At 37.4% G+C, this 24,065-nt stretch overlaps 1 protein-coding gene across 2 annotated transcripts in view; it reads left to right on the top strand.

Moving 5' to 3' along the window:
• The window catches only part of LOC149785301 (uncharacterized), a 56,361-nt gene that overhangs the window by 14,020 nt on the left and 18,276 nt on the right, over window positions 1–24,065 (top strand). For both annotated transcript variants that reach the window (XM_089979185.1, XM_089979184.1), the window contains exons 4-9: window positions 2,023–2,164; window positions 2,712–2,822; window positions 4,141–4,288; window positions 5,812–5,934; window positions 6,696–6,785; window positions 7,490–7,611. In XM_089979185.1, the coding sequence (XP_089835311.1) occupies window positions 2,023–2,164; window positions 2,712–2,822; window positions 4,141–4,288; window positions 5,812–5,934; window positions 6,696–6,785; window positions 7,490–7,611 (736 nt within the window). The remainder of the gene's footprint in view (window positions 1–2,022; window positions 2,165–2,711; window positions 2,823–4,140; window positions 4,289–5,811; window positions 5,935–6,695; window positions 6,786–7,489; window positions 7,612–24,065) is intronic.

The raw sequence follows: 24,065 nt of genomic DNA, 5'->3' as shown, positions 1-24,065 counted from the left end.
ATAAACTGTGTACTTCGGACACAACGGTCACACTACAGCCCTCATTAATATATTTATATTCATGCGCCACATGTAAACATTGGACTTGAACACTAGTGAAGAATTCTTTTTACTTTAAATGAAAATATTGGGTGAGAAAAATAATCTACGTTGGGGTTTGGACCGAGACAAGGAAATTGTTGTTGTTGTAGGGTTTAACGCCATTTTCAGCACAAGATAGCCTATACACGGCTGCCAGTATAAATGGTGGAGGAAGAACCCGGGAAAATCCCCGGAAAGAACCACCGACCCACGAAAAGCTACTGGCCGCACCCGAGACTCGAATTGTATATTGTACTTGACCTTCTCCAAAATCATGTTCATCGTGTTCCTAACCAATAATTTTTATTTGTTATCAAATAATGCATAGTTAATATTTTCTTTTTGAGTGTGGGTAAATATTAGGATCATTATCAATAGAAGTAAACATATTTATTTGGGCCTGGGCCATAGTTATTGGAATCCCCCCCCCCTACAAATACCTAGCCTACATAATGTTTAACATATTCTCTTTTATCATTTTAGTAACAAAATCGTTTGGAATGGACATTTCCATTTAGTAATATTTTTATATAGTAAATGCTAATTGTGACCTTGGTCAAAGAGAGGGTTTTATAATCTTGTTTATCTAGAAATGCGTGCTGTTACATCTTGAAGCAGAATCATTTGCTGTGTTCAGAATTTGATTTGGGCTGGAATTATTTATTTAAATTACAGAAACATTAATTTGGAATTATGGTGAATTCAGACAAGAATATATCTGATTACATTATTGTGATTCATCAAAAAACTGTTCTCATATCATCACACTTCACGCCATTGGAACATTAGTCCATTTAAGACTACAGGCACATCAACAATTTCAGTGTTGGATCTTATTTGGAATACCACTGAAATTTAAGAACTTTTATTCATTTGGACAGGTGATAACACGTTTTGGAGTATTTGGGATTTAATTTGTTTTACTGTAAGTTCCTTTTAAATTTTCACTTCTTATTCTAGGAAATAAATTATTTGTTACATTTTACAAAGCTTTTTGGTTTTCACTCTCTTTATTACTTTACTTAAGACCATAGTGTCATAATAGGTAAACCGATCGGAGGAAAACTGATTGGTGTGCAAGACAACCTCGTTATAAATTTTGGTTGCAGTTCCGCATGTAACACTCTGCCGAAACGGTACATATTAACACAAGGAATTAAGACACAATACATATTAGCTGCTGCTAAAATAGCGATTTAAGACAAATCTTAAATGCATAATTATATTATTCCGCTTTTAATTACAAATATACAAACAAACATTTAAATACCTGTGTAAGACTAGGAACAGTAAATACAGAACTGCAATTGAAGTTGTCCATGCGGTTAAATTAGAACATGCATAAGACTGCAGGAGACAGTAAGTATGATATTTTTAGGCAAAACTCATTCCACGTAGAAACTCGTTATATAAACTGTTTATCAGAGTTAAACTACGCTTATACGTATCGTACAGTAAAAACTGGAGGTATCTTCGATTCACATAGTGCCTCGAAAACAAAGATGGAGGATATCGTAAAATAGGACTTGAATCATCGCAAAGAATAAAGAGTGTTTGTCACCTTTACAGAACATCCTGTGGACAAAGCATCAGACTAAGCATTTTATCAACATAATCATATGCATTTTTTTTATAGAATAATTGTTACATGTGTAATTTACAGTATTCAACCAATGTAAAGAAACGATTTGAAAATAAATGCTGACCATGTTTTACATATATACATGAGACAAGGAATCGGTGCAGATCTGTAAATCACAACAAACCTTTCCCAAAAAGAATACGTAGATAGACAAACAGACGGATGGACAGACAGAAATATTTCCTTACTGACCGACAGTGTGGTATAGATGGATTGAAAGATGGATATATGTAGATAAATAATTAATTTAATTAATAAACTGATTAATTAATTATTAATGTATGCCGTAACATTTTCAGGATAAAGAATGCTTTCAACTGGAAATATGAGAGGTTGGAACTCCGTCTCGCGCACCTAAAAAGCCAAAGCGCCGCCCGGCACGAGAAACGGCGTGAAGAGATGAAGAAGCGACAGCTGGAGATCGCGAAATTCCATGAAGAGGTATTTAACTGAAATTGGTGATTTGAATAAAGATAAACAACAGAAGAAGCGAGAAAGAAAACAAAACAGATTCTTTCCTTAGTGATGCCCACATATCTCACTATTAATCATGTTTCGCGTATCAGAACATTTCAAATAGCCATTGCTCATGTCCACAAAGTCCTATACTTTTTCGTGGTCCAAAAATATGTGAAAATCTGCTTATAGCACTTCCGACTTTCTTTTGCACCATCCAAGTTAGGCACCGCTAGAGTTTATTTCATATTGTCCACCGCTCAGCAAGACAAACGTTTAAAGAAAAAGTTACAGAAGAGAGAGAGAGAGAGAGAGAGAGAGAGAGAGAGAGAGTATAAAGAAATTAATGTCAGTTTTAATTAGAAGTATAATTTACTGCAGACGACGGCAAAGGTGGACATTCGGATAACCTTGAAAAATATTACCCACTTGGCTGTGTTTTACTACAGTATACGTAGAAGAAGCTAGATTTCACGAACATGACATAAAACTGTCGAATATTATTATTATTATTATTATTATTATTAAATAGCTCCGGATGCAACAGGCTGTGGCCAAACGGGAATTAAGACGTCGGGATAGAAGGAAATCCCGGCATATCGCGGAATTACAGAAACTAAGAGTCAAGGACGACACTGAGAAGGTCAGTTTTCTCAACAGTTTAAACGCCACTAAAAGTATGGTCTATGTCGAAAATAAAGAAAGAGAAAAATTAGATGTCGAATCGAGAGCCAAAAATAAGAAACAAAGGTTAATAAAAAACGTACATTAAAAAGCGGTTTTCCAAAATGTTGGTTTTGCAAGACAGTTTAATACAGTATCTGTACGTAACACGATAAGTAATCAAACGCAGGTATATAAAACTATTTGCACTAGCGCAAGCATATTTGTGGTGTAATGCTTAAAGATTTTGATTCGCGCCAGAGAGAAAATCAAGTTGTCCTTCGGGAATCATTGTATTAATTATATGGAAGAATGGGAACCAGTCTAGAAGTGAGTGAATATAAAATAGATTATATATGGGGGTTTGGCTGGTCATGGTTAGTTGATAATGAAAAATAACATTCATGTAAAAAATAATCTTTTTATACATGGTAATATGTGAAATTATACAAGAGAGACACTATTTTATTGACGGAATTTTAGTCCTTTTACAGACTTGGCACATGGTTCTTTAGGTGCTGAATCGAACACGTCTTTCAAACACATATGAATTTAAAAAAAGAAACGCGGAGCATATGGCCATCTCCACACAAGCTAGCATTAAGGATGAGTCTATACTGAGAAATATAAGTTTGATCAGAAGCATTCAGAAATTGAAAGTCATTGAATGTTGAATGTAACGGCGTTTCCATGGTCTTACTAATAGAACCGAATTAGTATCTTAAGTTCGTCAAGGCTCAACCAGCCTATTACAATCACCCCTTCAGCCAGTGGGATAGCTCTGATCAGTGGAAGAATAAATTATTTATTTTTGCAAGCGCGATCTTTTCACGAAACTCTTTGGCTTCGGTACTCTGATAATTTAAAAAATCCAGCGATGTACAGGGGGCCCCAGGGATCCGAATATTCTAAAGCGCTCGCATTTGCCAGTGACTGCCATATCACCTCTGTCCGCGTGCGTTCGAGTCTCAGGCTTGGTCAACGTGAGTATGTGAGAAAGCTTGCCAGTAGCTTCCTGTGAGTCGGTGGTTCTTACCGGGGTTTTCACGGGTTCTTCATCCACCAGTTAAATTGGCAGCCATGTGCTGAATATGGCGTTAAATCCACAACAACTAATGCAATGCACAATGTGTTCTAATAATTGCAAAGAAACATTTAAGACAACTGTGTTTGTGAATCCCACATCAAGAGGGTTAGGTCTGGGACCCTGTTCATAAGAAACACTTCCTGTTTCATTTGTTTCCACTGGATTTTCTCTGGAAGGACATTGTCTTTTACTTTTTTATTATATTAAATAGGTAACGGAAATGTGGAATCTTCGGAAGAGGATGCAATGTGAAAAAATCCAGAACGAAGCTAAAATGCTTCAGAGAGAGGAAGAAACACGTTTGCGAAACATCGAAAGGCGGGAACGAATGATAGCTTTGCAGCGGGCAAGACTGGAAGGTTGGTGTTAGTTTGGGAGGATTCACATATGTTAGGAACTGGCAAATAATTCTTGGCTGAATGCTTGGGTGGGGGTGAGACAAAAGACTTGTTTTTTCTCGTTCCTTAACAACGAGAACATAGATTTTACACCCAAATAATGCGGGGAAATAGATGTATAGGAATTGCAGTTTAAAGGATATTACTCAGTATAAAGGGAGGTGGCGGACCCTTTTAATCTTCCAGATCGAGGGTGCGGGGGTGATGGTGGGATATAACAATAGCGATGTCCGTCTATCGGTCCTTAAGTCTGTAGATAAAATGGTTTCTACAATAAAACCTTAGACTGCAGTGATCTTTTTATTCTGAAACCTCGTGTCTAATTCATGGGTATAGCCAGAAACCAATCGATTCTGGCGCTACGACATCGAAGGTCAAAGTCATTAAAGCTGATAATATGTTTTTTTACATGACAAGTATGTTTCACTGGCCTAATTTTCATCAAACTTTAAATGTAGGCTTCACACTTGGGCATGTACAGCGCTGTATTAATTCCGAGGCCGAAGGGTGAAAGGTCAATGTCACTAGAACCGACATTGTACCTTTCTTTTGTTTCCGCTCTATAAGTTAAGTTTCGTGGATTCAGTTTTGGTAAAAATTTCATAGGTGGTTTGCAATTTAGCAGAGACACCTTCCTATTGATTATTTGCCCAGGGGTCAAGGATGAAGGTCACAGGATTTAAATTGTCATATTGGGTTCCTCATAAGTCTACTTTCTTCAAGTTCCGCACACACTTTTGTTTCACCTTCGTAGCTGCATTACATTTAAAGACAGGCACGTCCCTTTTGAGTTTGCGATGGACAGATCATAGGTTAAGATCAATAGATGTGAAATTGCAAAATAATATTTAGTTTACGTCTGTAATGTCTACCGTCGGTCTGTGGGACAAATCATTTTTCTGCTGTCTATTTTTGTAAATAAATGAGAGATGAAAAGTGCCTAAAAATGCTAAATGAGCGTTCTTTGACGGTATTTGTTAAAAAATAAAACAGATCTCTCATCTAAAAAAAATCCAGTCTTATAATTTATATTTAGTCCCAGAAATCAAAAGTCTTTTAGAAATGTGTTTATTACAGGATGGCTACCACATCTGGATTTAACCATATTGTATCGAGGGACGAGAGATATACAGAATACATCCAAAATTATATTGATTTTCTTTATTAGTAGTATGTAGTAGAAGATCGAATTTGCCCCAAATATAATTGCATTGCTTTCATCAAGCTTCGGGGCATAACCTTCTTTTATTAAGGCAAAAATTAAATTTACTTGAAAAATATTAAATTAATGTTACATTATAAATGTAAAATAAAACGTTTATCGTCTTATTACAACCATCACTGTTGGAAATGTTCTAGATGCAATGCATTGTGCTGGAACATAAATCCCATTTTTCTCATCATTTTAATAAGAGACTATTCGTTTCACTGATATCTTTATAGCCAGCAAATATGTCAGTATTTTAAATATATCTATATTGCAGCAAAACTGTGTAAGCTGAAGATGCAATCAAGAGACGAACAGAGGAAAAGAGAAGAACTGTATGCGAAACGCCTGGCCAAAAAACTAGCATCCGGGGACTTTAGAATCTGGTCAAGAAGAAAATGTACGATTTTCAGCAGCTTCGCTTTCTCCCCATTACACACTCATGTTATCTTCCGTGCTTGATCGGATCCCATTTTCACCAATATAAGTCTCAGTGCTATGTCTAACATAAAGCATGTGCAGTCACATTCGCCATCCTTTAATTTCAACCATGAAGATCAGTGGTATCTGTCATTAAATGTAAGCGTTGACCTTAGTTCTATTGGCTGTTTTGGATACGGATGATCAGTCAGTAGTTCCGTATACCACTCCCAGACTAGAACTATTCAGGTGTTTTCGATAATGTCCGCGCGTCACACATACATATACACACTCACAGACGCAAATAAGCGCAGACTAAAAATATGACAGATGATTAGTCAATGGTTTGACGTTAAGCAATCAGAGAACAGATTATGAAGATGAGATTTAGTTTTAGTTTTGAATCTGAGTGCAAGACATTGTTTTTTATTTTGATTTTTTTAAAGATGTGGCAAGTTATAGGTTATCCATGCCAATCTAATGAAGTCGGATCCCCTCAAGAGTTGTAGTCCAAATATGAATGTAGGCTTTTTGTCGTTGCGCCGTACTACACTTTTTAGTAATACGATTCCTCTTTAGGTCATTTCACACAGACACCAAACTTGTCCATTTTTATCAGACAACAAAATCTTCGTTTCACACAAACCCCAAACTTCTCCACTGTTATCAGACGATAAATGTTCATTTTTGACAAACCCCAAACATGTCCATTGGTACCAGACGAAATATCTTCTTTTTTAGGGCAAAGAAGAATGGACAGACATGCAATGTTTCAGAGTATATGGAAGCTAGAAGAGGTTCTCGCGAAACTGAGCTTTACTTGCCTTCAAGGTATTTATTACTACTCACCACTCTACACTTGTTAAATATTCCCACTTAATTTGAAATATAAAAATGTTATCCATAATATCCTCTTGTTATGCTTCCCACAATAATCTTTTTTAATACTTCACTTCTTTTATCAAACGAGTCACTAAATTAGTTTAGTGTTTCATTAATGTGCGATCTTTTTAACTGATATAATTTTCAGGCCCAAAGATTATGATCAAATTTTATGTCTGATTAGAAAATATTCGCTAGGTCCGAAATCTATGACTCTCGTCTGAAAATTCAGATAGGACCCAAGTCCCGAAACGTCAAATGTGCTGAAGTGAGATATAATTTACGTCTGATTTCATGAAGTCTCTCTTGGCTTTCAAGATGGAAAGCAAGAATTACTGAAAACCGTGTGATTAAATATCTCGAAGGCTATTTTAGTTATTTTGCATCACATCTTCTGTGCTGAATGGTTTTCTCCAGTGTAATGTATCTTCCAAATGGAGATCGTCGCTTGAGTGAGAACATTACATGCATTTCTAATAAATGAGTTTGAGTGAAAATATATTACTAACAAAAGAGTTTTGAGCGAAAACATTACATCCATTCCTAACAAACGAATTCTTAGAACAGGACTATGTCTTTGACGTAGTGTTGTTTTCATTCAGGACGAGATTAGCGTATCTCTGTACTAATTTGTAAACATTTTTTTTTTTTAGTTTCAACAAAGAAATCAGATTCTTGCATGGAAGTCTTGAGTGCTGTTATTGACGACGCTGTAGACATCGTGACTAGAGAGAGCAAGATTCTAGAGAGTTCCGGTGGAAAGTCCACTGAACCGGTAACACACACACACACACACACACACACACACTATGCTAATCACCAAAGTTTTATTTCTTTTACTCGGCCGGGCTTATGTATCTATATTTTAACAGATACCGACACAACGTAGATACAAGCGTCTGTGATTTTCACTTCGATCCAGTTGATCAAGCGTGTAAAAATGCAATGTAGCCGTTGAAAATTTATACAATCCAGCAAAATAATGTGCAGATATATGTTTAATTTTATTTGAAGCTTTTGCAAACATCCTTTTCGTGATATTTTCCACAAAAGTGTAAAGGCACATACTTTTTCACAAGTAATGATATAAAATAACTTATACATTATATAAATGCTACATATATTTATACGTTTTGCGTAAAATAATCTCAATTAACGATGCGTGTGTGTCTCCTCTGTCCGTCTACCGCCGAGCTCCTTCTGCCCCTCCCCGTCCATATAGTGTGTCTATTTTAAAGAGGACAAACACTTTATTAATGTATATTAGCAATTAAAATAAGAATTAGAAAAGTCAAGATCATGGCGATAATGAATTAACCCTTACAGGAAAGAATTGTGTAATATTTTTTTTACAAAAAAATATGTTCGATGACAAGTCAACTGAGCTTGTTTTGTTATCGGTCTTGTCCGTGGATTTATCAATCAGCAAATGAGGAAGATGAAGGACTGAAAAACAAACAAAATGTTTTATTTATTTAAAAAAATACCGTCATAGAGTCGCCTGTCACACCCCAAAAAGTATTTATTGTTCTAACCACAATGCATAACATCGGTAAAAGCGGAGTAGTGTCATTATTTGGCCATTGGCTTTACCTTCTCCCTGGCACCCCAAGACAAGTCACAACTTCTAACCCCCATGATTTGGCAAGCAGCCAACATACAGTGCCAACCAGTAAACACTTAATCCACAAAAGTAGTCAAAACACATCCACGTTTTTGATACTGTATCATTATGCATCTCTACTTCCCCAAACCCTGTACCATGGTGGACTAAACAGTGCACTAAATCACATAAAGACAAAAAAGGGCCTTAAATAAATATAAACGCACCAAAAATTCTAGCTACTTCCAGCAACACTGCTAAAATTAATCTATGGCAAACCTTTTGCTCTAAACTGAGTCTAAAATCAAACTCAAAACAAATATGGGACAAGATAAAAGCCATAAAACGGAAAGCAACTACCTCAGCCCCAAAAATTAAAAATACCATAACAAATAAAGATAAGGCAGACCTCCTAGCGAAGCATTTTTCGAACATGAGTAGAAACAATAACCACACCACAAACTTTCAAGAACACAAAAAACTAATGGAGGAAACCCAACCTCAAATGTTTCAAGACCAAGGAACAAAAGAATCTCACCTAAATAGCGACATCACATTACATGAATGGGAGATAGCCCTACGATCCAAAAACGAAACATCCCCTGGTAAGGATCAGTTAAGTTACATTATCTACAAAAAACTACCTATCGATATAACAATAGCCACAATCAAACTCTTTAATAGGATATGGGATAAAGGCCAACTACTCGCCAAATGGAAACAGGCCATAGTAATACCAGTCCCCAAACTAGGTAAAGATCCCAACAACATAAATTCCTACCGACCCATCTCCCTTACAAACAATATTTGCAAAATAATTGAGACAATAATCGCAAAGAGGTTAAAACACCACCTAGAAACCAATAACCTACTCTCCATAAATCAATGTGGCTTTCGGAACAAACGGTCCACCACTGACCAACTTCTCAGATGGGAAACAGACATCAAACTCGCTTTTAACGCACATAGGAAAACCGATCGCAACCTCATAGCGGTTTTTCTAGACCTAGAAAAAGCGTTCGACCTAGCATGGGCCAATGGACTAATGGCCAAATTAAACCAATTTGGAATAACTGGACGCTTGTTCAACTGGATTGGCGATTTCCTCACTGGCCGGAAAATTACCACAAGCATAGGCAACACCCATTCGGAAGAATTTTCACTTGAAAAGGTAACACCGCAAGGCAGTGTAATATGTCCCCTACTATTTAACCTAATGATAAACGACCTTGACCTCAATGCAGCCTCCACAAAAATAAACTTGTCACAATTTGCAGATGATAGTGGCATATGGAGGAATGGAAATCCTGCCAATAAAACAGTAGTTAAAGAAATCAAGCAGAGCCTAGACAACATATGGAGATGGGCGAACAAATGGGGTTTCAAAATATCTCATCAAATACGTAACAGTAGTAAAATTCCTAGGAATGTTCTTTCACAACCACCTCACATGGAAACAGCACATTGAACAACTCACCCAGAATTGTAACAAAGATCTCAATTTACTCAGGAACATCACAGGGATTGACTGGGGATCCAACCAGGAAACCCTCCTCACGATATATAAAAGCCTAATTAGATCAAAACTGGATTACGGTTACCAAGCATATAACTCGGCTAAGCAACCTGTACTATAAAAACTTGACACTATCCAGAGAAAAACCGTACTATTATGCACAGGAACACTCCCCTCAACATCATTAGAAGAACTACAAACACTAACAGGAGAACTACCCTTAAAATTACGTAGGCAAGAACTGCTCCTCCGATACTCCATTCGATTAGATACCCACCCAGACAACCATCCCACCAAAATAGCTATAAATAAGTGTAAAGTTGTCTTCAAACCCAAAATCATACCCACCACACCAAGTGGCAAAGTAATCCTTGAACTAAGAGAAAAGATACCTCTACTAAAAAATACAGGTAACAAACAATACAGACCAGAACAAATCACCATGGTTACAAAAACCACCAAGGATTAACATTGAAGCTACCAAATTAGGCAATAGAGAAGGACAAGAAAACTTGCTAAAACCTGTACTGGTAAACGAAATCAACCAAAAATACCCGGACTATGTTAAAATATATACCGATGGATCAAAAGCAAACAACCCACCAAGAACAGCAGCAGCAATAGTCATCCCTGAATTCAATATACAAACGGGATCCAGATTACCTGACTATTGCTCCATTTACACCACTGAATTCTGGGCTATACTTGAATCACTACAATGGATCAAAGACAACCAAATACCTAAAGCAGTCATTATAAGCGATTCCCTAAGCGTTATCAAATCGATCCAAAATCGCAATACACACTCTAGGGAACAATTCCTCGACAGAGCATGCCAATTAATCGACGATATCACCACAGCACATCAATTAGTCGAGCTCATGTGGATACCGTCGCACATTGGAATCTCTGGCAACGAAACAGCAGACAAAGTTGCAAAAACCAAACTAGGAGATCAAAACTCTGTCAAGCTTAACTATAGCTCTACAGAATCAATAAACTTCGCACAAACATATATAGACCAAACATGGCAAGAATTTTGGAACTCCCCCACAAAAGGTAAAAAGCACCATGAAACCCAAAAAAACGTAGATAGGAACATACAGCTACCTAAGGGTACCTATTTAGAACAGAAAACCATAAACAGGATAATAACTGGAAAAACTAAACTAGCAAGCAGTTTTGGAAGGTTTATAGGACCCAAACCAGCAACCATTAACTGCTTTAACTGCCACACCACCGAAGATCTACACCACGTATTCAATATATGCCCAAAATATCAACCCGCTAGGAAACTCTTTATCAAAAACCAAAAAGAGATTGGATCACCACACACATACCGAGAGTTACTTATGGACTCTAATAAAAATAAACAATCAGCATATAAAAATATAAATAAATTCATAGACTCAGCTGGAATTAAGAACAAAATATAATTACTATCCCCACAAAACCAAAAGACCCAGTAACTAGCTAAATAAATTTAGAAGCCCCCCACATAAAAACCATAACATATCATTCAATTTTATAAAAATATTAATAAATAATTCACTTACGAAGCACCTATCAAAAACTTAGGAAACCGCAAAATCGGATGTCCTAGATGTCCTTAACGAACCGAGTAATCAGCTAGGACTCCGGTCCTAAATGTCTTTAACGAACCGTGTAATCGGCTAGGACTCCGGTCTCTTGCTAAATAAAGTATAAATAACATTCAATCTCTAAAAACATTAATAAATAAATAACTTAAAGAGGCAATATCTAAAAACTTATAAATAACATAACGTAGGAATCACACCCTAAGCACCTCGACTAGTAATACATAATAACCTTGAAAATCTCTCTTTATGCATTATTTATACTAACAACCTCTATAAGCAGCATAGAACACACCCCTATATAGAACATTTTGAGAAAAAAAAAAAACACAAAAAAACGCAAGAAACACCAGGCAAATGCAACAAGAAACCAGCGATGTGAAGCAACCAGGACCGTTCCCGAGCTCTCCTTCCCACTAATGACAGCCAACTTTTCAACTGTAAGGGACCTTTATGGACCCACATATTGAGGACAAACTATCAGGGTTCCTTGAACCCATAAAAGCCTGGGGGAGGTGGCATCAATCCCTTCCCCAGGAACAACTAGCAGGCTGCGGTGCAGTCAGAAAAAGTGACACATGCACAATTGTGCACTTGCCACTATAATTAAACTCAACAACAAAAAACAACTTCCCCAGGCTATATAACTAGCTGTGTGATTATATCATTCACGACTTACGTAGATTTTATCGCAATGGTCGATCTTATGTGCCTTTCAATTCAAGGAGAGATAACATATTTTGATTTAATCTGCACCGGGTTAGAACTGATCTGCTAACATCGAGAAAAAAAAACTGAAATATTTCAAGTGTAAGAGCTGAAAATATCCGGTCGGCCTCTAATTACTATTTGTGCTTACCATTACACGAAGCGTAACTAGTAATAGATTATTTTCGATACTAGCTCATAAAGGGATGTGCCCATCATATGTTTTCCAAACAATTTCTTAACTTCAAATACGTGGTTTTCATTCACTCTTTCAACACAGGCTATAGCCGTGACAACTAACGCGCCGTACTACAAGACAGAAGATCGCAGGTTAGAAGATCGCTGGTTAGAAGATCGCAGGTTAGAAGATCGCTGGTTCAAATCCAAGTTTCAGACTAAAATATTCTTGTTAAATCCTAGGTAGACGACCTAGCTTAGCTGAAAAAGAATCTGAAAAATGAATGTCAAATTTGATGATTGTAAAGTCAACTTCAGTAATGGGTACGTGGCACGCACAATCTTTTACTCACATCTGAAACTGATTTTAATTGCGCACATTAATTGACTGTAAAAACCTTACATGCTACAATTAGTCGTGAGGCAAAATTTCAAAGAACTAATTCAAAAAGTACGGCTTCGTGTGGATCTGTTCGTGAACATTACAAGGTTTGTAAAACACAAACACCTGGGATGCAAAGACACCTGTGATTGACAAACAGCTGTGTGTACAGACAGATACATAAATAAATGACATAATAACTAGGATCAAAGCAATTGCAGTTTCTGATCCTGGTACAATACAAAACTACAAGTTCTTGACGGATATAGTAATCAGAGACAGTTTTCAGTTATATAAGCATAAGCAAATCGCACAAACAATATAATAAAATGACATTGGCGAAAAGATGATATATATATAAATTATTGAGATCCATACCTTCATTGAATGTATCACTAATCCACCACTGGTTCGTAATACAAAAGCATTAGTAAAACAACTAAAAATCATTGCATATGTGAGTAATATAGAAATACCAAGACGTGCAAGAAAAGCTGAAATATTTCAGATAGTAAACGCATTTGAACAAAACATCTCGTTGTATTGAGAATGCAAACCGTCGTCTTATTAAGGATGAACTAAAACGTCTTGCATCTGCTATTGCTACCAAAGCTGCAGAGTATGTTCGTGATCGAGCACAGCAATCACAAGTACATGAATTCAAATTTCATACGCGTAATGATGAGTTAATAAACCACGTGGCAATTATTCAACCCAAATACAAACCAGGCGATGTCACTCAACAGCTGTTAATAAATATGATTCCTGGAATCATATCGGTTTTTCAACACTGATACCTCAGGAGTAAACGCAGATATTGTCCTTAATGCACATCTGGTTATGCCTCTAAGTCGCAACAATGATCCAATCCAGACTGCTTTGTTGCTGTTGAATGAAATAAAAGAATAAAAGAACCAGAGTCGGTATCACACTACGTGCGGATTACGAATATTGTTCGGTTGCTTAACCGACGCAGTTAGCGAAAGGTTAAGAAATATCCATGTAGACGTTGCATGCATTTATTTAATACCCAACAACTGTTCGCCGATCATGATTTTTACTGTGACGGGCTTAGTATAAAAAAAAACTCAGTGAAAAATAATGCCAGAGGCAGGCACAGACATTCTCAAATTCACTGCGATGCAACGAAAGATCCAAATCTCTTATATCATCTACACTGACTTTGAATGTCTCAACGTTCTAGTAGTAAGTTCAACTGTCGAAGACGCTAGTGCTTACAGGGACGTGTCCATCGTCTATAAAATAACACAAGTCACTGATCAAAGCCATGCGTATTTTGTTACACAATAGATAGGTGAGACGAGCAAACTGAACCACCAATATTGTATCGTGGCAAGGACTCGGTTGAGGCGTTTCTATAATAGCTCGAGGTTACACCGAAATCGATTCGATAGCAGATCTATTCACCCGCTAAGCTGATTATGACTCGTAATGTCATTCGTGAGTTTTTCGCAACCACTACATGCTGAATCTGTGATTGTACCTGTAGCAAAGGGCGATGCTGTTTCACTGGATGTTCTGGTTCAAAGCCAGAGGAGCCGTACACAACGCATGCAATCTACAGTTGAGAATTTATCCCAACAAACAAAAGGCAGTGTAATGTTTCATAACTTTCGTAGGTGTGATGGCCACCTAATAATGCAAGCAGTAGTCACGGCATACAATTCGGCAATAAACGTGATCACCAACAACATGGAAAAATACGTGACATTTAGTCTCGGACAATTACAGTTCATGCATTCATTGCTGTTTATAAATTCGTCCTTGGACAAGGTAGTGAACAACTTTTCAATCACTCGTCGATGCTATCCAACTAACACGAAAATGTTAACGAGAAAAGGCGTTTATTCATACGAGTACATGAGTAACTGGGACAAATTTGCTGAAACACAGTTGCTGCTAATCGAATCGCTTTATAAGCCATTGGATAACAATGCATCTCAGAAAATAATAATACGAGCACGCAAAATTATTTTTGGTCTGCGTTTGGTTGCAAAAACATGGGTCACTTTCACGTTCTGTATTTGCGCACTGATGTTTTGTTGCTTGCTGATCTGTTTGAGAAATGTCATGACACTGCCATGGCGTGTACAAGCTTGATCCTCCACATTACTTCTAGTCACCGGGAATGGTTTGGAGTGCATTATTGTCGAAAACCAAAATCGAGTTGGAATTGCTTACCGATATTGAATGATCACTTCATGGCTGGATTTCTGTGGTGAGTCACATATATGCACGATTCAACAACGCAAACGTATACGAGTATGGCCCTGCTTCCCCTAACAGTCACATAATATTTTTAAATATTAGTAACCTTTATGGATCAGCAATGATACAACCGGTACCGGTTGGTGGGTTTCGGTGGACTGATCCTAGATACGTTGAGGTGCAAAAATATATAAACGATCACTTTATCAACAGTGACTACGGATAATTCCTGGAAGTTGATCTAGACTGTCCTGAACATTTGCATGATGTGCATAGTGATTGTTTGCTTGCACCAGGATCGTGTCAGTGCCTGGTACGTGGGTTTTACCCGTATCAGTACTCAATCATTGAAGAATGCACCAAGCTAGTACATAGTATTAGGATCAAACACAATTATGTATTACACATGTGAAACCTCCAGCTGTATCTGCGATTGGGTTTGCGTGTGACCAAGGTGCATCGATCGAGTTCTTGAATTTCGCCAGCAAGCATGGACCGCCCCATTTATCAAGATGAATACGGATCTGAGAATAAAGGATATAAATGAATATGAGAAGGACCTTTTAAAGTTTTTCAATAGTTCTGTGTTCGTAAAAACCATGGAGAGTCTGCACAAATTAATCCTAGTCGACATTGTCCGTGATACTGAACAAGACAAACTTCGAAGACTCATCGCTGACCCATCCTTTGAATCTCTTAGATCTTTGATGGTGGATCTGTTGTCGTTCACAGTAAAAGTTCGAAACTTGTACTGACACAACCAATCTATATTTATTCGTCCATTTTGGACTTTTCGAAGCTGCTAATATACTAGTTTTACTATGGCAAGCTCAAACCGTTTTGTCAGGATCGAGTCAAGTTACTGTACCCTGTCACTGACTCTCTGCTGATGCATATCACAACCAAGCGTCTGTACTTCGACATGGCACAACCGTGTTTGATCAATGAATTTTATGCCAACGATTATCCGAAAGAACATCATTTGTTTAGTAACACCAATACAAGTTGGTAAGTTCAAGGATGAGTGTTCGGGTAAACCAATCGAAAAGTTTGTATGACTGTGACCTAAAATGTACTCGATTATAGCAGACTACAGGCCTATGAAAATAAAAAGAGAGAAAAAGGTGTTCCACGGTTATTGTGCAGAAAGATTTTAAACACGAACCTTACGTGGAATATTTTTGAGACCGACTTGAATTAGCATACATGACAAATATGATACAATGTCAGACACATCGCATGGGTTTTTACCGATGCAATAAAGTGACTTTGTTACTGCTTAATACCAAGCGATGGATACACACCGAAAGAATCACCACCTATGCGTTTGGCCATCATGATGTGAATCACTTTACGACTGACACGTGAACTTGTTAAAACAATATATTAGTGGTAGTTCCGTATTCGTAGGAACAGCTTGCAATTCCTCTCTCACAAATATTCAACTTGGTGGTTTTGGTCCACCCGGTGACGGTCCCAAACGGTAACGTGTTGAGTCAGCAGCACGACGTTGACCACCTTCTAATTCTCCAGGTGCATAAATATACCAAACAATCTTCTCTCCGAGTGATTGTAACGGTGACAAAATGAAAACCACCCAAAAAGACCTTTTGTACCCTAACAGTTTGAAGAAGAACAAACGAGGTGGTATCAGCAACAGCAGATGCGACAAAGTAATAGTACCTGCTCCTCCATCCACATCTGCACTTCCTGAATCTAGATTTCTCACAAAAGAAGAAGAAAAGATATGGCGATGGTACACGAGCACAACAACAAACACATTCACTCATACTGGAAGAGGTATGCAGAGGTATTTTATGCTACAACAAGAAACGCAACGGCTGATAAAAAAGGAAAGGAGAAGACCATGGTGGGCTGTGTGACCCTGACGACCTCGCGGTTTGATTGGAAACACTTGTGGGATCAATTCGTGCGGGCAGCAATCCACCTGAAGTCAGTATTGAGGTCATGTCGAATTGGCAGCGACTGGTCACCAATGATGCCATGGACAGAAAGAAATACATATCGTGCTCTGATGCATGAACTTGCTGGAGATATTAATGATATTAATGATGTGTAAGGCGAACCAAGTTCGTATATCTAAGATGAGTTATGAAATAATCGCGACGCTGTGTGTGCTTCGTGAAATATATGCTGTCATGCAATAGATTGTTTTAAATACAATACAACCCAGAGCATTACCTCGCTGATCAAAATCTCATCAAAGAAACCAGAATTCAGTGGGACATTTTATGCACCTGTGACCGTGGTGAATCACGCGCATTTGAGATCGTACAAGCATCGTTGCGAGTGTATTACAGTTGGTTTAATATCCGATCACAACCGTGTGTTGGTCTACCAGTGAGTAACTCATTTCTATTCTCAGCAGACACTGGCGCCCTTGGAATAATATTTAACTTAATGCCGGTGCGTACGACATTGAATGGATTAGTGAAGAAATTCGACGAAGAATCACATTGGTGACTGGCAAAGACTCTAAAATTTCTGAACATGCAAATGAGCTCACACACATTTCTGCCATCTCAATGGACTCGCAGACCAACTCGGTTGATATTTCACGGTCGTCATTAAGATCAGTTTTAGGTTGGCCTGACTATGTTTCTGATGATAAACGATTTTTATGTATGGAATATCGCGCCTGACATTTTTAAAAATGACCTTAACGACGCAGATCAATTTAACTTGTGATGCTGTCGATGGTATTTATGCTAGCAGGTCTGAAACGACAGGCGTGACAATTCAGGGTTATATACTGTTTGGGTTTTCACCGAAAGTGGAACCAAGCTATTTGATACCAGTTACGCCCATAACACCTGTGTATCTTCCATGTTATAATAATCGGTCGTTATATTTGTTTTATTCTTGCAGATCAAGACGGGCACGTATTTGATCGGCACAGTTAAACACTTATGACAAAACTGTCAGTTAGATATCGACCTGACATTTAATATAATGACAGTCGTACGTTGGCATTTGAGAACCATGCGCCTTGTTAACGTGAGAGAACCCGTTAGCGCAACATATTATCGAAATGTCCTCGGTGACGTTGTTCATGGATAGTTTACAGGCGAATCAAAGGTGCTTATGGCTCTGACCTCACGCGCTTCCGCAATCGCTAAACAAGTTGAAATGCGAGTCGTTCATAGAATCAAAAGTACTGTTATGGATCGTATGAAACAACTGGGATCTCAGGCGGCTCAAGCTCTTCGAGATCGACTACGGCGATTTTGTGACTCGAGCACCAAAGGTTCCAGTTACACTACCATCAACACAGACAATGCCGGTGTTGCAGTTGGAGAATTTTTTTTATTAATGAAGCCGCTCAGCAACGATTGTCAGATTCAGTTATTGCAAATAAGTGAATGGGAAGTGGGTTACGGTTGACTCGCAAACGATATTAGACTAAAATAATAATGTATAAACAATGCCTCATATCAAAGATGTATATGATCCTGCATTTGACATGAGCGCACCTGTAATAGTGGATCGAAGTAAATAGATACCCGACCAAAGAATTCAATGAATTAAAATATAATTGCAAGTGCAGAACATGTTTAATTTTTTCCTTCCATGTGAGGCATTCTTGGAAGTAAATACGAAACTTGTACAGACGACGAGGCCATCTACGGTGCCAATGCCCAAGTGGGATTTGTCAACAACGGTGTCATGCCATTATTTAACAGTGCACCTCATCGATGGAAAGGAAATCGAATCAGTTCTTGACAACGTAGATATGAACACTACAGTTCATGGACTCGTCAGGTTCAGCAATGATTACACGATAACAGCTGGTCCAACAATAATTCTTGTCAAGGTACAATTAATAATGCTGATTAAAGACCGTATACAAGTCTTATTATTCGTCATGATTCCTTTGAGTAGCACGCTGCTTCTCTCACTGCCGTGTTTAGAGCCCTCAACCCGACTTTTAACTTTGGATTTGGACAATGTCGATCACAAATGATTGGTGGTTCATTGAACTTTTCGTGTGCAATTCGCTCAGTCACATACATGTTTGTTTTTTTAGAGATGATTGAATATTATATTTGGAGCTAAACAGTCACCTTGTTTCGTAAAAATAATTCCAACGATGCAATTGGGCATGCAAGAGGTGAAGATGGTAAAGTTGTATTAAGAAAATTGGCTTTGTGGATGCCTGTGCTATCCCGTTTTTTGGCTACATAATCACGTTTGTTATCGTTTATGCGGCCGGGAAATAAGTCAACGCTGTTTTTCTCTCGCACATATCACATATTTGCACCGACTAACTAATATTCAGGTTGGTTTACATGGCAAATAAGCACTCAATATGGTCTTACTGCACCAAAACATGTGTTCTTGGCCTTTCAAATTAAATAATTTGATGAGGTTGCAAATCGACCGACTGGGTGTTGGACCAACTGGCGCGATAACAATTTTTCTCCACTTCTAGACCAATAACTGCTTCGAAATGGTGCTTACTAAACCATCGTATGAATTGGTATTTAATTTTGTTAAGAGTTAGGTAGATATTGGCCGCTCGAATAACCCGGATGTACCACTACCATCCTAAGGTTAGCTTTAAAAATCATCGCAGGTGTGTCAAACACTCATGGATTGTTTCTACAATGGCGAAGTGGTATTCACCGATATATCTAGTTCGGTTACGTTCACCAATGAATATTTGTCAGAAACATTGTTTCAGTTGAGACAAAAAAGATCCCGACTGTTATTCAACAATGACGCACTTATTCTAGTAACAGTTATTTGTCAAAGACGATCGTCTGATGTAAAAGGCATAATGCGTAATCGGTGTGTTTTGTTATGAAAGGGATGACAGACCACCAGAACGCACAGTCGCTTGAGATTTAAATATTCCCCGAGAAGATGTTTTCTATATTTGTACGCCAATTGTCCAGTGAAAAAGGTAGAACTGGTTAAAAGTACGTTAGCATTCTGCACCTGAGCGCGATGAGTCTGGACTGAGTCTGCCAGTCGTGCAATTGTACTACACGATTGTATTATTAATAGGAGACCTATGACGGACTCTCAATATTACCGACGTGAAAATAATAGAAGCAGAGAAACAGCTGCCAGATGAAGTCACCAAGAGAACGCATTGATTTTAAAGTACAAACGCGCATGTTTGGTCGTGGATGATATTTGTGATCTTGTCGCTGCAGCAACTGTGGGATGTTGGTGTGGCTGGAATCACAGCAACGACAACCATCGAAGGTGCACTAATCAGAATTATTGATGGGGGTATATCTATTATAACACGGTGCATCTGGTGGCGCCAAAACTTAATTTCGATACGATAACAATAACAAATACGCGTCTATTAAGAGCAGCTTTGCAGCGGTACAAATCAGTCTCGGCACGACTAGTAACCTGTATTCCGTGGTTACAGAGGATAAACTAATTAACATGGCAAAGTTCGAGGTTGTGCTGGCGGAGATGAAAATTCACATACAACTCACAAATAAGGAACCGTGCGGTTGCGGATTTACAGACAATTAATGTCAACTAAAACTATCTCCACTTTCATGGACTAAGCATCTACTTTTTGCGCATTATATGTTGCTTGCTTGCCAAATCTTGAGGGGGATAGAGGTTGTGACTTGTGTTGTTGTGGAGTGAAGCCAAAATCTCCATAATGACACTACTTGCGGTATACACGTAAGCATCATTATCATTGTACAGGTAATAGCTGCATTACAACTATCGTAGATTGTTCCAGACGTTCTTAAATACATGTCGATTTTACACTATAAAAGGCGAATTTACTACGTCTGTATAACTGAAACTTAACTTCTCAAAGGAATGTTCGAGGAAGTCTGTCTAGCTCTATTGTACAATTTACTTTGTTATTATATACCCATTTTTATGTCCGTTAACTTTATATTATCAAAATAGTGCAGTTTTTAACTATACTGAACACCTTGATATTGCACGCACGTGTACGGCACGTGTGCCTAAAATAGTATGGTGTGTTAGGAACTACTTTGTAAACAAATCATGTACACTCATGTACTGGACGTTTTAGTTTTAGTTAACTAGATTTGTTAGTGAATGAACTAATCAAGCTGTTTCGTCCATTTGAAAGTATAGATGATAACGTTAACGATGTGGACTAGTTCACTGAGTAAAAAAGAAACTTTCAAACAAGCACACGAATGAACGTGATATTCGTAATGTCAACAACAAATGTGAGAGACACAGTAAATGAAAATATCGTTTTGATAATTGAAACAGTTTTTTTTTAAATCATACATTTTTGCAATACAATGGTTCAAACTATGACTAGTGCTCTCTAGGGTCTATAAAAATATAACGTAGAAAAGCATACTGAGGCTATTTCATATCTATCAGAGACATACCATTTTACAAGTCTGTCAAAATACTAGATTCGAGAAAAACTGCAACTGAAGGTTTTGATAGGAAACTTAGAACCCCAGAGCCAATAAACCAAGACGACGAAAAAGTATTATTTCCGCTGGCTAAATGAATTGTCACACAACAGCTGCTTTGTAATTTTACTCGTGTAGCCATTTTGATACAATGTTAGGCAAGCGATAGAAGACATATTGCATGATACAGGTCTTAGCTGGGGTCCTTCCAACTGCAATATGAAAGTGACAGGGATAAACATATGTCTTCTTTAGCTTGTAATAAGAATGATAATACATATACTTACATTTATGCGTCCTGAATTTTCTCAATATGTACTTTCTTTGCTCTGCAAATCCGAATGACATGTCCTGCAAAATCTGATACACACCGAAACTGCACGGCAATTTCGAGTACATTTCCAACTGAAATCACGTTCTCCTTATTGCAGTGAATTGACACAATAATCCAGTCCATCATAAGAAGAAAAGCAGAATTGAGTTGGATCAACATAAAAACAAAATCTATCCATTTCAGACCAAATTGAAAGTTTGCTGAAATGCGCATTCATTCACAATATGACTCTAAATTTCAATTTTAAGTACACTAAAACCACAATTCCTTTTTAAACTACTGTCGAGCGTACGACCTAAATTCAAAGGTAGCTGGGCGGTGCGATGTGCTGTTTAATATTGTAATTGTGTATTGATGAATCTACGATTGTGTATTTATTTTTTAAACAGCAGAAACTCAGTTGCTTTGATTCTTGTAGTGTACTTCTTTTAATTTAAGCCTTAGGTAGAATAAGAAAATGAGTATATAACAAAAAGGTTGCTTCATTTGTATGGGAAAATACGAACTCGTTTTCTCGGATGAATCCTTTACTCCCAAAGGTCGTGAAGTATTAATCCGTAAAAGCTCGATCGTATTTTCCAAAACATATGCAGTAACCTATAAATAAAAACATTTACTTGTATAAAGTGCATACGTTGGAAACAGACAATTGGTTCCATTTATGTAGGATATATCATTTATTATTTTATGCTAGGACGTGAATTGCTGGATTGCCTGAGAGAAATAATATTTATATTTCACTAGAGTGAAACAATATACCATGTTTTTACTGTCGGTCAATAAACACGAATAGCATTGAAACCATGAAATTCGAAGTTATGGTTAGACGCTTACGTAGTCGAGCTGTAAATAAGACCGCCTCCCCTTTTAAACTTCAATTCTGACAAAGCTGCAAATTATTATTTTTCCTTCAAGTGCTATTTTACTTTCAACTGGGAAGGAGAATTGTGTTCTTGTCTTATTTTTGTGCCAATAATCACAAAGTACAGTAGAACATAACGGTAATCCGCTGACATCACACGGTATCCACTAACAAATCTGCTACATTATTATATTATGCATTTTGCTAACATATCAGTTTGAGTATAAAATAAAAATACAATGTGTTTGTTAAGAGGGTGTGAAAAACTGAAGTACGAGTCAAAATGATGAAAATAAAAGCATTATAATTCCACCAAGCCAACATTAAAACCGGCTTAGATAATAACGACACCACCGAATACTGTTTATTGGACTCAGCATAACAAAGACCTCAAGTCTTCACATCCTGCTCAGGTACAGACGAAGAGACTGATAAGGAAACATTACGTCAAGGCTCTTGAACAGGTTCTGTTTCGCCTGGCAACTACTAAAGTGAGAGCAGATGATCACCTAACAGGAAAATGTAGATGTCAGCACATATAACGTGTTGTAATTGTTTATATAGACCGCTTAATTATTGAAACTCTAGCGATATGCTGTTGACATTCAGTCTGTATGTTTTCTTCATTGTCGTTGTTGACAGCAATTCCCTCTTTGACTTTTTCATGTGCATTTCAAAAGAATGAAAACTATATGGCATTGATGTTGTCGTCGTGAACAGCAATTCCCTCTTTGACTTTTTCATGTGCATTACTAAAGAATGAAAACCATCTGGTATTAATGTAGTCATTGTTGACAGCAATTCCCTCTTTGACTTTTTCATGTGCATTTCAAAAGAATGAAAACTATATGGCATTGATGTTGTCGTCGTGAACAGCAATTCCCTTTGACTTTTTCATGTGCATTACTAAAGAATGAAAACCATCTGGTATTGATGTTGCCCTTGTTAACAGCGATTCGCTCATTGACCTTTTATATGCATTACTAAAGAATGAAATCCATCTGGTATTGATGTTGTCTTTGTCTTAGTCTAATCATTATATAATGGAATCCATGGTTTAGTTTTCAAGGAAACATTATAATAACCGTCTACATAATCTATTAAAAAGTAGTTATTATAACAGGAAAAGTGATGGCTTAAAGATCTTTACAATTTTATATTTTAAAATAATGACATAGTAGCGTTCACAAAGTTATGAAAGACGCTGGCTATGTTACCTTAAAACAATTTATCAAAATTAGCTGTCTCAGAAACTTATATTTAAAAATTGTTTAAAAACAATTCTGACTCAGTAGCCTTCGCCAGCGTGAAAAGACTATGGTTTAGTAGTTTGTAGTGACTGTAATAAGATAGCTTTAACGTAGCTTTAAAAAAATTCAGTCGTATCGCTACGATGACTCCAGTGTGACA

The sequence above is a fragment of the Sinohyriopsis cumingii genome, chromosome 13 (assembly GCF_028554795.1).
Source record: "Sinohyriopsis cumingii isolate HCF-2022 chromosome 13, ASM2855479v2, whole genome shotgun sequence".
Taxonomy (NCBI): domain Eukaryota; kingdom Metazoa; phylum Mollusca; class Bivalvia; order Unionida; family Unionidae; genus Sinohyriopsis; species Sinohyriopsis cumingii.
This window is presented reverse-complemented; position numbering and strand designations above follow the sequence as displayed.